General features: G+C 40.0%; 1 protein-coding gene across 16 annotated transcripts in view; it reads left to right on the plus strand.

Moving 5' to 3' along the window:
- SPEF2 (sperm flagellar 2) overlaps positions 1 to 14,742 on the plus strand; it is an 88,676-nt gene that overhangs the window by 678 nt on the left and 73,256 nt on the right. For 15 of the 16 annotated variants that reach the window (XR_009726218.1, XR_009726217.1, XR_009726216.1 and 12 more), the window contains exons 2-7: positions 182 to 284; positions 7,035 to 7,287; positions 8,956 to 9,126; positions 10,757 to 10,897; positions 11,919 to 11,989; positions 12,841 to 13,057. Coding sequence is in view for 12 of the 16 variants with exons in the window: in XM_061357953.1 (XP_061213937.1) it covers positions 182 to 284; positions 7,035 to 7,287; positions 8,956 to 9,126; positions 10,757 to 10,897; positions 11,919 to 11,989; positions 12,841 to 13,057 (956 nt within the window). In the remaining 4 variants the exon portion in view is untranslated. The remainder of the gene's footprint in view (positions 1 to 181; positions 285 to 7,034; positions 7,288 to 8,955; positions 9,127 to 10,756; positions 10,898 to 11,918; positions 11,990 to 12,840; positions 13,058 to 14,742) is intronic. The other variant, XM_061357952.1, reaches the window with a different exon arrangement.

The following is a 14,742-nucleotide window of genomic DNA, read 5'->3' on the forward strand; positions in this document are numbered from 1 at the left end:
TGAAAGCAGATTTATTGGTGGCTTGAAAACTAGTTACTGCTAGATCAACCTCCTAAAATTCCTCTGAATTATTTAATAAAGTTTGGACAACTTTTTAATGAAAATAATAATCTATTGTATTATAATTATTGTATGAAAATTTTTTGTTTGTTTTTGTTAACAACAAAACCCCCAAACTTAGTTCCAGGATCAATATCGGAAGAGTTTTCTAATGGCTACCTCCTAGGAGAACTTCTACATAAATATGATCTTCAGGATGACTTTGATCAGTTTTCACAGAGCAGGTTAGTACATACAGATAACATGTCTATACAGAAATTAGGCAAAAATTTATTTTCAGGTAGGATTGGCTAATGCATAGTGGTCAATACATCTAGAATTTGCCAAGATTTGACACATTTATGAATAAGTCAAAAGCTACTTATATTTGACGTATGGATTAGCTTTGTATTTCCAGAGAGACTGGTAATTCTTCAAGAAAATTACGCATTTTGATTGAAACTGTGATAATAGCAAGTTGGACCAAAAGTTCTAGAGGCCCTCACAGCTATGGGTTGTGCAGAGAACTGATTTAGAGCAGCCATGTAGAGATGGACTTGGGAGTGTTGGTTGATGAGAAAATGAACATGAAGCAGCTTCAGTGTGAGCTTGCAGCCCAGAAAGCCAGCCATATCCTGGGCTGCATCAAAAGGAGCATGACCAGCAGGTTGAAGGAGGTGATCCTGCCCCTCTACTCTGCTCTTCTGAGGCCCCACTTGGAGCACTGTGTGCAGTTCTGGTGTCCTCAACGTAAAAAGGACATGGAGGTGCTGGAAAAAGTCCATAGGAGGGCACGAGGATGATCAGGGGACTGGAGCACCTCCTGTATGAAGACAGGCTGAGAAAGTTGGGGCTATTCAGCCTGGAGAAGAGAAGGCTGCATGGAGATCTCATAGCAGCCTTACAGTATCTGAAGGGGGCCTATAAGGGTGCTGGGGAGGGACTCTTCATCAGGGACTGTGGTGACAGGACAAGGGGTAATGTGTTAAAACTTAAACAGGGGAAGTTTAGATTCAATATAAGGAGAAAGTTCTTTACTGTAAGGGTGGTGAGGCACTGGAATGGGTTGCCCAAGGAGGTTGTGAATGATTCATCCCTGGTGGTATTCAAGGGCAGGCTGGATAAAGCCTTGGGTGACATGGTCTAGTGTGAGGTGTCTCTGCCCATGGCAGGGGAGCTGGAACTAGATGATCTTAGTCCTAACCATTCTATGGTGCTATGAATCAAGGATGTCTCTACCACTGGAGATACTAACACTGTCCCCAGGAGCTGTGTAGACCTAGGAGTCCAGAGGTATGGTGTGGTGGTGACCGTTAAATCTTCACTAAAATGAAAATGGTGGAGATGTATTGTGAGGCTGAGACAGTGTATGCATGCTCAGTAAAGGTGATGATGTACAATGGAACATGATTTCCAGTACCAACTGGAGCAAATGCTGAGAATGTCAGAGGCCTCAACTCAGATTGCTGTCCAGACAAAGGAGGCAGTTCTTCATGTTTCAGGCTGTAGGAAATGCCCAGAGTCTTTACCAAGCTTTGGGCAGGGTGTGGTGGCAGCTTTTTCTTCAGAGGTGTGTGCTCACAGGTGATATGTGTCACAAAGTCAAGCTGCTACAGAAGGAGGTCAGTAGACTGCTCAGCATCACAGATGATGAAAAGGATATGGACTGAATCTTCTGTGAGACACTACAGATATCAGAACCTGAGCACACAGCTGTGCTGAGAGAGAGGCAGGCAGAATCTGTGCTTGTTGGGTTGGGAAAAGGAGATTACTGGCAGCTTGTGACTTCTGGCAAGAGTAGGCATGTTCTGGCTCAACTGATCTGCAGCTGCAGAACAGGATCATTACCTTGGTGGCAGATGAGAGGCTGATAACTGTGCAATAAAGAATCTGAGCCGGCTCAGTCTGAATCACCCCAGGGCACCAGGAGGAGAAGGTGAGGGATAGTAGCTGGAGACTTTCTCTTGCAGGAGGTGGAGGTACCTGTCTGCTGACCTAGGGAGGTCTGCTGGCCGGGGAGGTTTGCTGCTTGCTGGGGGGTGGGTCAGGGACTGCAGAGGCTTGTCTAGCCCTTATACTGTTACCTGCTGCTTTCCTATGTGGGCAGCAAGGGTACTGCCAGACAGACCTGGACTGTATCAAGAGTGACTCTAGAGGCAAAAGTCAAAGGTATGGGGGGCCCAGGTGTTTTTTCCCTTAATTCCAGTGGTGAGGTGGAAAAGCTTGATAAGGATAGATTCTACAGGTTGTGCAGCTGCTGTCAGCATGAGGGATTTGGTTTTTGTAGTCATGGGATTCTCTCTGAAGATGGAAGACTGCTAGGAAGAGATGGATCCATCTGACCAGGTTGGGCACATCTTTGCCAAGAGGCTGATGCTGATGAGCCATAAACTAGGAACTGGGGGTTGGGAAGAGATGGTTATCCTCAAACAGGTAAGGAAGTGGTGGTCTAGACTGGCAAGCAAGAGGAGGAGGGTGATATGAATAAGAGGGAAAAAACAGTGCCCAAGTCTGCCCACCCCAAATGTATGCATGCAATTAAGGAAGTGCTGAGAAGATGGCATTATCGGAGAAGCATTCACACTTTTTTCTGGTATGTGCTGGAAAAGAAACACTGACAAGCACAAGCAATCCAGAAGGTCTCTGGAGTGCAGTGATGATAACTTCCTGAGAAATGTGATTGAGCTGCTGAAGAGGGGAGATGATCTACTAAACCTAGTATTTATTATCTGCAGTAACCATGACATGGTGAAGTTCATGATCTGGAGAGGAGTGGGCAAGCTAAAGGGAAGCTAAAGAAAGCATGAGCTTACTGCTGAATGGTACACAGGACCCAGTGGAAAAAAGCCCATCAGTGCTTACATTGAGGAAAACACTCCCAAATTTTATAGCATTCTTCCTAGGGCTCTGAAATCTCTGTTGAGTCACCTCAGACTTTTTGTTGTGACATCATTAGTACCCATGTGAAAGAGCAGGAATGAGTAGTAGTTTGAAAATTGTACTAAGCTCTTCAGCCCTGTAGTTACATCCCTAATTTTGAACCCAGAGAAAAAGCAGATTGCCCTAAAAGGAGGATGTGGTCTGCAAACAGGTGCTTCCATTCTGCACAGGGGAGAATCACCAATGACCGTAACTCACCGTTGTTTCTTCTTGGTGCTTGTCTTAAGGCAGGTTTTATTGTGAGGGGCTGATCTCTCTGCCTTTGACAAGACTGTTTGCACTGGTTCCTCTTCTATCTCATTATGTGCTTTGTCCACCATACCCAGGGCATTTGCTTATTCTGTAAGGGTGTCTCAGAGGATAAGAACAAGTTTCTTGAATCTCTCAATGCTGTAACTTTCTTCAACCTTTTGTTATCCCTTGTGATGCTGCCTTCCTGCTGGTGCAAAACAGATCCAGGACCAGCCTCTGTGGCCATGGTGAATTGGCTGACAAGCATCATAGATGGCAGCGTACAGCTCCATCGGTCAATATCCCTCCCAGACTCTCAAATACTCAGTCTGCCATGGAAAAGGCTGAATTACTTAATGCCTTTTCTGTCTTGGTCTGCTTTACTGGTAAAACTCTGACTCAGATATCACAAGCCCCTGATACTAGCAGGGAAGTCTGCAGCAAGAAAGATTTACCCTTGGTAGAGGAGGATTGGCTCTAAGGAACATTTACATAAACTGGAACTACACAAGTCCATGGGACCTCATGGCATGTACCGACACATGCTGAGGGAGCTGGCTGATGTCATTGCTAGGCCACTCTTAATAATCTTTGCAAGGTCATGGTAACTGGGGGCAACTCCTAGGATGAAAAGAGCGTAGCTGCCACCCTCTCTTCAAGGAGAGCAAGAAAGGGTCATTGGGAATCTAGAAGCCAGTCAGCACCATCTCAGTCCCTAGGAACTGATGGAGCAAATAAGCATGGAAAACATTTCTAAGTATATTAAACACAAGCAGATGACTGGGACTTGTCAACATGGTTTTAGGAAGGGAAAATCACGCCTGACAAACCTGACAGCCTTCTACAATGAGGTGGCAGGCTTGGTGGTTGATGGGAAGATGTGGTGTTTACATTTACTTTTGACACTGTCTTCCTTCACATCCTCATAGACAGACTGATGAAATATGGGCAAGGTAGAGGGACAGTGAGATGGACTCAAAACTGAGTGAACTGCCAGACTCAAGGGGTTGTGAGCAGCAATGTGAAGTGCAGCTGATGGTCAGCAGTCACTGGTGTAGCCCAGTGTGCATTGTGAAACCGATATCATTTATCGTCTTCTTTACCAGCCTGCAAAATTGAGACACAGTGGACCCTCAGCAAACTGGAGGGAGCAGTCAATACACCAGATTGTTGTGCTGCCCTTCAGAGGGACATTGATGGGCTGGAGGAAAGGGCTGACAAAAAAAGACATGGATGTCTTTGAGCAAGTCCATGGAAGGGCCTTGACAGTTCTTAAGTTCTGTGAGTATCTGGCATATGAGAGGGAGGAGGACTGTGTGTGTTCTTTACCTCAGAACTTCATAACTTTGTAAAGATGATTTGAAGTTTTCATCTTTCTTAATTATTTTTTGATATTGATCTTTTGACAACTATTCAGAATTGAGGCAATGTTTTCTCAATTCCAGAATATTTCTTCTGCACCTTAATTATTGTGGTGTGATACTCATTGTATGGTCTTGGAATCCTGCAAGAACCTTTAACTGTCTGATCTTACTTAATATCTATAAGGTAATACTTCGAAAATTTAGACTCTGCTCTTAAGAAATAGCATGTTTTTCGTGGATCATTTGGTAAGCTGGTGTCACTTTAGTATATTTTAGCATAGTCTAAGGCAAAATCATACCTGTTGGGATTGTGGTGGGATAAATGTAGATTTATTTTTTAGGATAGGCTACTGTAATCTAGAAGGCACTAACAGAAAAGAATGTGGGTCATTGTTACAGACTACTCAAGATCTTACAGCTTGGGCAGGGAAGAGATTCAGAGCAGCCCTGTGGAGATGAACTTGGGTGTGCTGGTCGATGAGAAAATGAACATAAGCAGCCGGTTTCAGTGTGTGCTCGCAGCCCAGAAAGCCAACCATATCCTGGGCTGCATCAAAAGGAGCGTGACCAGCAGGTCGAAGGAGGTGATCCTGCCCCTCTACTCTGCTCTCATGAGACTTCACTTAGAGTACTGTGTGCAGTTCTGGTGTCCTCAACATATAAAGGACATGGAAGTGTGGGAACAAGTCCAGAGGAGGGCCACGAGGATGATCAGGGGACTGGAGCACCTCCCATATGAAGGTTGGCTGAGAAAGTTGGGGCTGTTCAGCCTGGAGAAGAGAAGGCTGCATGGAGACCTCATAGCAGCCCTCCGATACCTGAAGGGGGCGTACAGGGATGCTGGGGAGGGACTCTCATTAGGGACTGTGGTGACAGGACAAGGGGTAAAGAGTTAAAACTTAAACAGGGGAAGTTTAGGTTGGATATAAGGAAGAAATTTTTTCCTGTGAGGGTGGTGAGGCACTGGAATGGGTTGCCCAGGGAAACTGTGAATGCTCCATCACTGGTGGTGTTCAAGGCCAGGCTGGATAGAGCATTGGGTGACATGGTTTAGCGTGAGGTGTCTCTGCCCATGGCAGAGGAGTTAGAACTAGATGATCTTAAGGTCCTTTCCAACCATAACTGTTCTATGATTCTATGATTCTACGTCCAAGAACTGTGCAATGTAAGAGCTAATACCGGTACATAAAAGCAAGGGAATAATAATTGAGAAAATGATACTACTTTTATAAAGGAATACTACTGGAAAACTTTTTCCAATTTGGTTGTACATATTTGAAAAAAAAAAAAAAAGGAAAAATTGTGGCTTTCCCTGAAAATTGTCTTGAAATAAGATTTTTGTACTAGGAAACAAGGTTAAGAAATTCCATCTGATCTGATTACAGAACAAAACATTAAGAAGTGGTATCATCACAGCTTCTCAATGCATGTGAGGTGATTTATGACAATAGGGCCTTTGCTCAAACTGCAGAAAAATTTTCAATAGTTGTGAGCTGCAGTTATATATAATTGTGTAAGAAATAAGGTACGAGCTATTATGGTGAGAATAATGAGCTCCTGGACTTTTTTCTCTAGGAATAAGGTGAGTTCTGTGTTACCGGAACATCTTAAGTTAAAAGTGGACATTTCTGTACAATTATGCTGTAGCTCAGTTGACCTCAAAAGCTTGTTGGTTCGTGTGAATAAACGGTGTGAACTCAAGTGATAGAGCAGTGTAGAAAGCATGATGTTCTGACTCAGGTTGAAGTTATGGATTTTTTAAATGAAATTCAGTGTGTTAATTGTGGTACAGTGATGATTTATTGTTACTGGGTTTTGTCCTGTATAGCTGTTGATTTTGAGTGCTTCCACAGGAGAATCTGCATATCAAGAGAAATGTTAACCTGCAATCCACTATTTCAGTTTTGAATGTAAAATACTCATTGAGACCATAGTCTTTGTTTCCCACACTAGTCCAACCCATCTTTCCTTTCTTTTTATCGGAGAAGTATGACAAAGGATTGTGCAGGTTAAGGGACTACAGGGCTTTCTTTTTTTTTTTTTTTTTTTTTTTTTAATTTTCCTAAATTTTGGCTGCTTCGAGCTCAAGTGAATTGATACAATTTATATAGAAATGTCATTCTAACTCTGTACTCTTTTTGAATGGTATAAAATTAGCTGCAATTGGGGGTAAGCTTTTGCTGTCAGATGCACTTTGTATGTGTATGCATCAAGATTTATGTAACCCAATGTGTTCTCTATTTTTTCCAAACATTATGCCTGCTAGATCAATGCAGTTTTGTGTACTCCAGTATAAAACCTAAGACAAAGTGTGTATCATATTATTTTAAGGAAGTCCTCTGTGTTTTCTTTTCCCATACTATCTTTGTAAGATGTGACCATGCTCATTGAAGCAAGGTAGAATGGAAAATAAGTTTATGCTCTTTTTTTTTTTCTGTGTTGTTGTTCTTAATCATATAGGGTTGCAATTGCAAAACTTAACAATTTTTCTCGCCTGGAGCCCACGCTTCATCTCCTTGGTGTGCAGTTTAATGAGAATGTGGCCCAAAACATCATGACAGGACAGCATGGGGCTGCAACAAAGCTGTTATATGAATTGTATATTGCCTTGGAAAAGAAGAGAAAGACAAAGCTCACCAGAGTAGCCATGGAAGCAATGACACCTGCAGCAACTGTAAAGCTTAAGTCTATTGAAAGTATTTTGTATCGAGAGGTAACTAACTGTGCCTATTTTGTATAAATATATAGGAAAAACCATAGCAGGTTTACATGTACATTCCAAGCATTATGCTCGCTTCCCTTCCCACTTTTTAAATCTCCTATTCAAAATCTCATATGTATATGGAAAAGAAGCAGTCCTTAGTTTTATTTTTTATACAGAGACCATGGGATTACACTGTTTGTCTGTGACTCATGAAGGTATTGATTATCTGTGGTTTGCGTTCCTTTGTTTTGGCTCATTCTGTGTTACATATAGCAACAAAGGCTTGTAGTTGCTCACCAGCTGCCTTTTTACTCATTTGATAAGTACAGATTGCAGACTCTACTGTGGTCTGGGTATCAACTTAAACTAATTTCCCCTCCAGGAAGCCTATTTATAATTGTGTTGAGCTTTGTAACACAGCGGTTTGGTTCCTTCTCTTGCATATCTTTCCATATATTTATACTACACTCCAGTCTGCAATAAACGTATGCTGAGTAATACAAAGAGGAAAAAGCAAAGGAGAAAGACAGTATCCGAGAGGAAGTCAGTATTGATGCAATAGATTCTGTTAAGGACATTCTTGTCTTCAGTAGTAATGTTCAGCATATGCAGACCACAATTTGTTATCAGGATGAACAATCTTTAAGAAGCTATATATCATAAATCAAATTCAGCTGGGTGAAATGTCACTTTTTTTTCTGACACACTTCCTGAAAAATGGTCTACATGCAGAAAGTTATCCAACAAGCCCAAGGATAGCACGCAGCAGTCAAAATATCCCTTCACCTACAGAGGGTCAGTTTAAAGAGCATAAAGGAACTGAGAATGGTTCCTGTCAATAGAAAGTTTCAGAATGGTATTTGAACTGTAGAATAGCTGAGGTTGGAAGGGGCTTTTGGGGTCACTTAATCCACCCCCCACCCTAAGAAAAGTCAACTGGAACAGTTTGCTCAGCACTTTGTTCAGTCAGGTTTTGAATATCTCGAAATGTGAAGACTTCATAGCCTGTCTGGGTAAATTATTTTTTACCTTTCCAGTTTGGGTTTTTTTTTTCTGTATATTTAAGTTGAATTTCCCATCCATCTGTTTCACTAGAATAGAACAGTTCCAGTTGGAAGGGACCTACAACAGTCATCTGGTCTGACTAGTCTTATCACTTCAGGACTGACTAAAATTTAAAATATGTTATTAAGGGCAAGGTCCAAATGCATCTTAAACACTGATAGGCTTGGGACATCGACCACGTCTCTAGGAAGCTTGTTGCAGTGTTTGGTCACCCTCTTGGTAGAGAAATGCTTCCTGATGTCCAGTCTAAACCTCTTCTGATGCCACTTTGAACCATTCCAATGTGTCCTGTCAGTGGGTACCAGAGAGGAGACACCAGCATCTCCCTCTCTGCTTTCCCTCCTCAGGAAGGTGTAGAGAGCAAGGAGGTTGCCCCTTAGACTCCTTTCCTCCAAACTAGACAAAGTTTGGTATTGCTTAAGTTCAGATCTGCCTATTATTTTCAATGGAGCTAGTCCTGTTTTTTCTGAAAAATAATCAACCATGTTTAGATGTTCTGTGTACATTAGCACAGGACAACAGATTGAAATTACTATATCAAAATTGTAATATTTAATTATTTAAATCTGTTTCATACTGCTTCTGATTTAATTTCTTGATGTGGAATTGTAGCGTTTGAAAACTTTAACACCACGTCAGTTTGATTTGCAACTACAACAGATCGCAGAGCAGTTTGAAAAAAAATCTAAGGCAGCAGAAGATAAAATAGCTTGTAAACATATTGCAGAGCAACAGAAAATTCAGAAGCTCCAAGAGGAAAGAAAAACGCAAGACATTGAAAAGGTGAACTTCTTATATAGTTCTGAAGAAGGATTTTCTTAAGGTCATGTACAAAATGAGTTAAAGCCAGTGTGAATGCTTGATAATTCTGTGCCACATAGTCATGTTTACACAAAAACAAAGGGAAGGAATAAGCATAGCAGTCATTAATGTGTAGATATAAAGACAATATGCTATTATAAGGCCTTAAAAGTATTAATATTTTAAAATCACTTAACGTTATATTAAGAATACATGCATATTGTTATGCTTGGAAAATATTTATAGATTTTAAGACTAGGTGCAAATTTTACTACTGTATGTGTTTAAGGTGTCCTTGTAAAAGAGTTCTGTGACATTCTTCACTAATGAAGATGAAGCATTGATCAAAAGCAGGAAAAAGACATAGGGGAGGGAACCTGTAGTGGGTATGGCCTCAAAATGCAGCTCTGTGTAGCTGTTCTGATAAAATAAAAAACAGGAACTAACATCTTAAGATACAGGAACGCAGCCCGTGTACAGCCTGGAGTTTAGATAGAGAAATTGGCCAGCTATCCAAGGCATGCTGAATCACAGTGAAAGTGAAGTTGACTAATTTGAGATGCATTTTATGTGACATAAAGAGAGAGAGTCTGTGGTTATTTAGCCGCTCTATTGCCACTGTATGAACAAGAATGAAAAAAAAAAAAAAAAAGAGTCCCTTCATGTATCTGGAAAAGAAAATACAATCAATATTCAAAATATTAAAAATAAAAATCTAGAAGAAAATATCATATTTGCTGTAGTACATATTTTTAAATATTTGTTATATTACATATTTATTTTTGTATCTTTGATGTAGTGCATATTTATTTTTCAACTATCCTAGATTCTTTGCAAAAAACCCTTTTATCCACTTTCACTGCATGTAACTGTAGTGCACTTCTAAGTAGTGTAATTTAGATGTTTCTTACTTCTTGATCATCTGACACTCATTGTTCAGCAGTAATATTACATAATGGTATTCTTGGTTTTGGTACCAGAAAACTGGTATTCTGAGTTTCTGTACTAAATTCTGACTTGAAACAGGTGCCATAGTAGAGCTAGAATTTAGTACAAGCCCTTAAATGCCTATTAGGCACTGTGCACAAACTGATTGGTCTTTTTTTGTTACAGATTGGCTTCTATTGCATCACAGTATTTGCTTATGTATGTAAGATGTACCATTTCATAATGGCAGTTAAAAAAAAGTCTTCATCCTCAAATATTGAGAACATATATTAGCATATTGCTAAATCGTCAAATTATTCATAATGATACTTCAAAATGCATTTTACAGCATCTACTCCTTGATATAAAAATGGTAGTTTATGACTACAGTGGCTGAGAATACTGTAAGACATTTAACTGTGGACAAAAGATAAAGAATTATTTGTTCTATGGCATTTGTGTAATCCACTTAAAAACAAACAACAAAAAACAAACACAAAAAAAGGAGTAAATTCAGCCACTGCAGAAGCCTGGAGCCTGATAAGCTCTACTACTTTCTTCCAGAAAGACTTTTTTCCTAAGGCTTAATTACATTTACTTCGTAGATACATAGGTAACGTATTAGGGCCATAGGATGTATTTTGTTTCAACTCAATTATCTGAACATACGATATTGAATATTCAGCATCATGTAGGAAGAAAGAGGCAAAATGAAATAATGGCTAGGATTCAAGAAGCCATTTTACAGACTCCAAAGCCACCACCAAGCCACACCATAAAAGCTATTGAAGCAAAAAAATTCTTAAGGAAAAAAAGAGAAGCAGAGGTAACTATCATCTTTATTCTTTTAATGTTAATTATATGACCTTGAAAACCAGATAATTCCTAGGAGCATTTAGATTTAAAAATATTGTACTTGCACTCTCCAAAAGCAGACAATACAATGTTAAAATGGTGTAGTAGATTCAACCAGTGAAAATTTGGCTAAATACTAGAATAATTCTGCATTTGTTACTTAGGAAGAATTAGCTTTTATGTAACTGAAAGTTCTTATTGAATAAATACCATAGGTAGATACTAATTTAATTGCTGACAGCTTTTAGTTTACTGAGTAGAATATGTGAAATAAAAGTACTACTGTTACCTTCTCATTTGTGCATGACGGTTTGCACATAATGTATGAACTCTTCTGTAACACACACTATAACACTGTCTGCTCTATCAAAAATGTTAGTAACAGCTGAAATAGACAGCAGTCATAGACCAAATCAAGAGATGATGGCAGTGCAGAGATAAAATAAAGCAATTCTATATTATCTAGTGCTGGAGATTACTTAGATTGTAATCTTATAGTTCATGGATTCGGTTGTCATCAGGAATGCAAATGTTAATCAGTTTTTACAGCTGCACAATGGTGCATTTAGAAATCGAGCGTACAAAAGTAACATAGTTGCTTGAGTGACTATCAGGGATAAATCCAGGCTACTAAATCTAAAGCAGGTCATAGCCAGAATATCTTGTTTCAAGTCCCTGAATGGTAGGAATTATATAAATTGCTGGAGTCCTATGCAAAATCAGAATTACCTTGCAAAATGAACAGCTGCAAAATCTTAGGATTTTCTGGGTAGTGGACATGGCTGGGAAAAGGGCAGGCAGGAAGGAAATGAAAAGTAGGAAAGGGAAATAGTCTTGTTTTTTTTTTCATCTAGCTGATGCTAAAAATATTTTCAGTGTAAACATTTCCATTGGAGTAAACTGACAAAAAATAATTTGTAAATCCTTAGTCTACTGAACCTTTGTGTTTTGTGAAGAGAAAAAAAACATTAATTTTTTTGTTATTTCTTCAGGACGCATATAAGGAGATTAGTAAATTTGAGAAATCTATTGCCTATGCACTACACAGCCAAATCACTGACAGGTAAATAATTGAATATTAGATTGTTAAGGTTAGACAGGATCCTACCTCAGGTGCCTACTATCTATGTGGACATCTATTTGAGGAAAATGTGATATCTTGTTTAGTTTTAACTGTGACTTTCCACTAGCACTCTAAATACTCCAGCTCCAGCACCATCACAGTGTTTTTACCTTACTTTTAGTTGTAGTAGGGATGGCTCAAACTTCCTTCTCTACTTTTTACCATATATATAGCAACAAAGGACATAAAGTGCTTCTCTTCTCTGTTCATTCCAGTCACTGAGTCTGTAAGGTCAGTTAGGTTTGCAAAGAGACAAGAATGGTTGTGGATGTACGTACACAGTAACACATATCAAAGAAAATAGAAGTAACCTTTCTCCTTAGACTTATCTGTATCTTGAATTATATGTGAATGATTTAGTCATTCTGTCATCTTTAGTGACATGCATAACATACTCAGAAGAGGTGGCTGCTGTGGATACTTCTGTGTGTAAACAAAATGTGACTAATAACTGCAAAACTGCACCCAAAGCATATGAACATATTAAAAAGTAACCCATATTTCTCTGATATTCTGTGAGCCATCATAATTTCCTGTTTCTGTAGAATTTGACTTCATATTAGCAAATGAACGAATTGACAGTTGGCTCAAGTCAGTGTTGGCTGGAGCCCTCCTCTGGACTTAGTGGCCATTGTGGGGCACAAGAGCAGCAAAAAAGTAACCACAGTGCCCACAGAGTGCTGTTGTGCATTTGTCAGACTTCCACATAATTATATAGGGATCTGAATGAAAGCATCTCTAAGAACCATAATTCCTATAAAGTCAGTAATCTTTTTAATCTTTTTAATCAGTGATATAGAAGAATCATTGCAAGCACAGAAGTTGCAAGAAACAATTCCAGAAACTACAGAACAGACAGCAAGTGAGCTATTAAGTGTTTATTCAGATGATGACTATGTAAGGAAAATTAAAAAACGTTTAGAGGAAGATACGTTTTCTAGAGAACAACGAGAAAAGAGACGGCGGAAAATGTTAATGGATCAATTAATAGCACATGAAGCTGAAGAGGTGAGAAAAGTATATAACCCGTGCACAATTACTAATTTAAAGATTTGCTTACAAATATAGAAGAATGGTATTTTTGGAGGTGAATAGATTTGAAGGCGATAAAGGGAGGTGTTTATGCTTAGCTCTGGAAATAGCTTCTATGCCACTGTTTTTCCTTTAAAAGTGCGGATAGTTGTCCATTCTTTCTCAATATCTTTATGTCATACTTCATCCTTATAGAGGATCAAACAAAGGCAGTAGAAAAAGAAAAGAAAGCGGCTGCATGGTTCTGAGTTACGGCTGGGCTTAAACCAGGACACATGGGTTAAGAAATGGAAGATACATCTCTGGAGGATGCCTGTGTTGTGTCTAAAAGGGATGTTGCAGGTTATTTCATTTAAACACTGTCCCATAAAGCACAAGACTTTTCAGATTCCTCAGACACTCATTCAAAAAGCAGCTGTTAGACTACCGACTTCACAGACCTTCTTTGTCATAATGATCATATCAAAACAGAACCTTGTAACTTACTGGGTTCTGTGATTTCTAGTTGTCTTTTATCTCAGTATTCCACTGTGGGTCCTTAGCTTAGGTCATATATGTTGAACCTAGTATATGTCTCCACTGTTGTTTCATAGTAATAGCATTTCAGATGTGTGGCATATCTGAAAAGGAAAAGTATGAAATTAAATATGTATATATATATATAAACATTAGCATCTAATGTCTGGAGATGTTTTGGTGATGTTAAGAAAAATTTAAATTTATTGGCGTAGACATCTTCTCAATATTTTTCCTGGACCTGTATAGAATTATAGAATAGTTAGGGTTGGAAAACAGCTTAAGACGATGTAGTTCCAATCCCCCCTGCCATGGGCAAGGACACCTCACACTAAACCATGCCACCCAAGGCTTTATCCAGCCTGGACTTGAACGCTGACGGGGTGAAGCATTCACAACCTCCCTGGGCAACCCATTCCAGTGCCTCACCACCCTCATAGTAAAGAACTTCTTCCTTATATCTAACCTGAACTTCCCCTGTTTAAGTTTTAATCCTTTACCCCTTGTCCTATCACTACAGTCCCTGATGAAGAGTCCCTCCCCAGCATCCTTATAGGCCCCCTTCAGATACTGGAAGGCTGCTATGAGGTCTCCACGCAGCCTTCTCTTCTCCAGACTGAACAGCCCCAACTTTCTCAGCCTGTCTTCATATGGGAGGTGCTCCAGTCCCCTGATCATCCTTGTGGCCCTCCTCTAGACTTGTTCCAAGAGTTCCATGTCCTTTTTATGTTGAGGACACGGCTGCACGCTGCCGGCTCATGTTCATTTTCTCATCGACCAACACCCCCAAGTCCTTCTTCACAGGGCTGCTCTGAATCTCTTCTCTGCTCAACCTGTAGCTATGCCTGGGATTGCTCCAACCCAGGTGTGGGATCTTGCACTTGGAATGATTAAACTTCATAAGGTTGGCATCAGCCAACCTCACAAGCGTGTCAAGGTCCCTCTGGAGGGCATTCCTTCCCTCCAGCGTATCAACCGAACCACACAGCTTGGTGTCATCAGCAAACTTGCTGAGGGTGCACTCAATCCCACTGTCCATGTCAGCAATGAAGATGTTAAACAAGACCGGTCCCAACACCAATCCCTGAGGGACACCACTCATTACTGGTCTCCAGCTGGACACTGAGCCACTGACTGCAACTCTT

Source organism: Neopsephotus bourkii, unplaced genomic scaffold (assembly GCF_033783945.1).
Source record: "Neopsephotus bourkii isolate Nb327-2 ecotype Australia unplaced genomic scaffold, CSIRO-AGI_Nbou_v1 NB_933, whole genome shotgun sequence".
Classification (NCBI taxonomy): Eukaryota; Metazoa; Chordata; class Aves; order Psittaciformes; family Psittacidae; genus Neopsephotus; species Neopsephotus bourkii.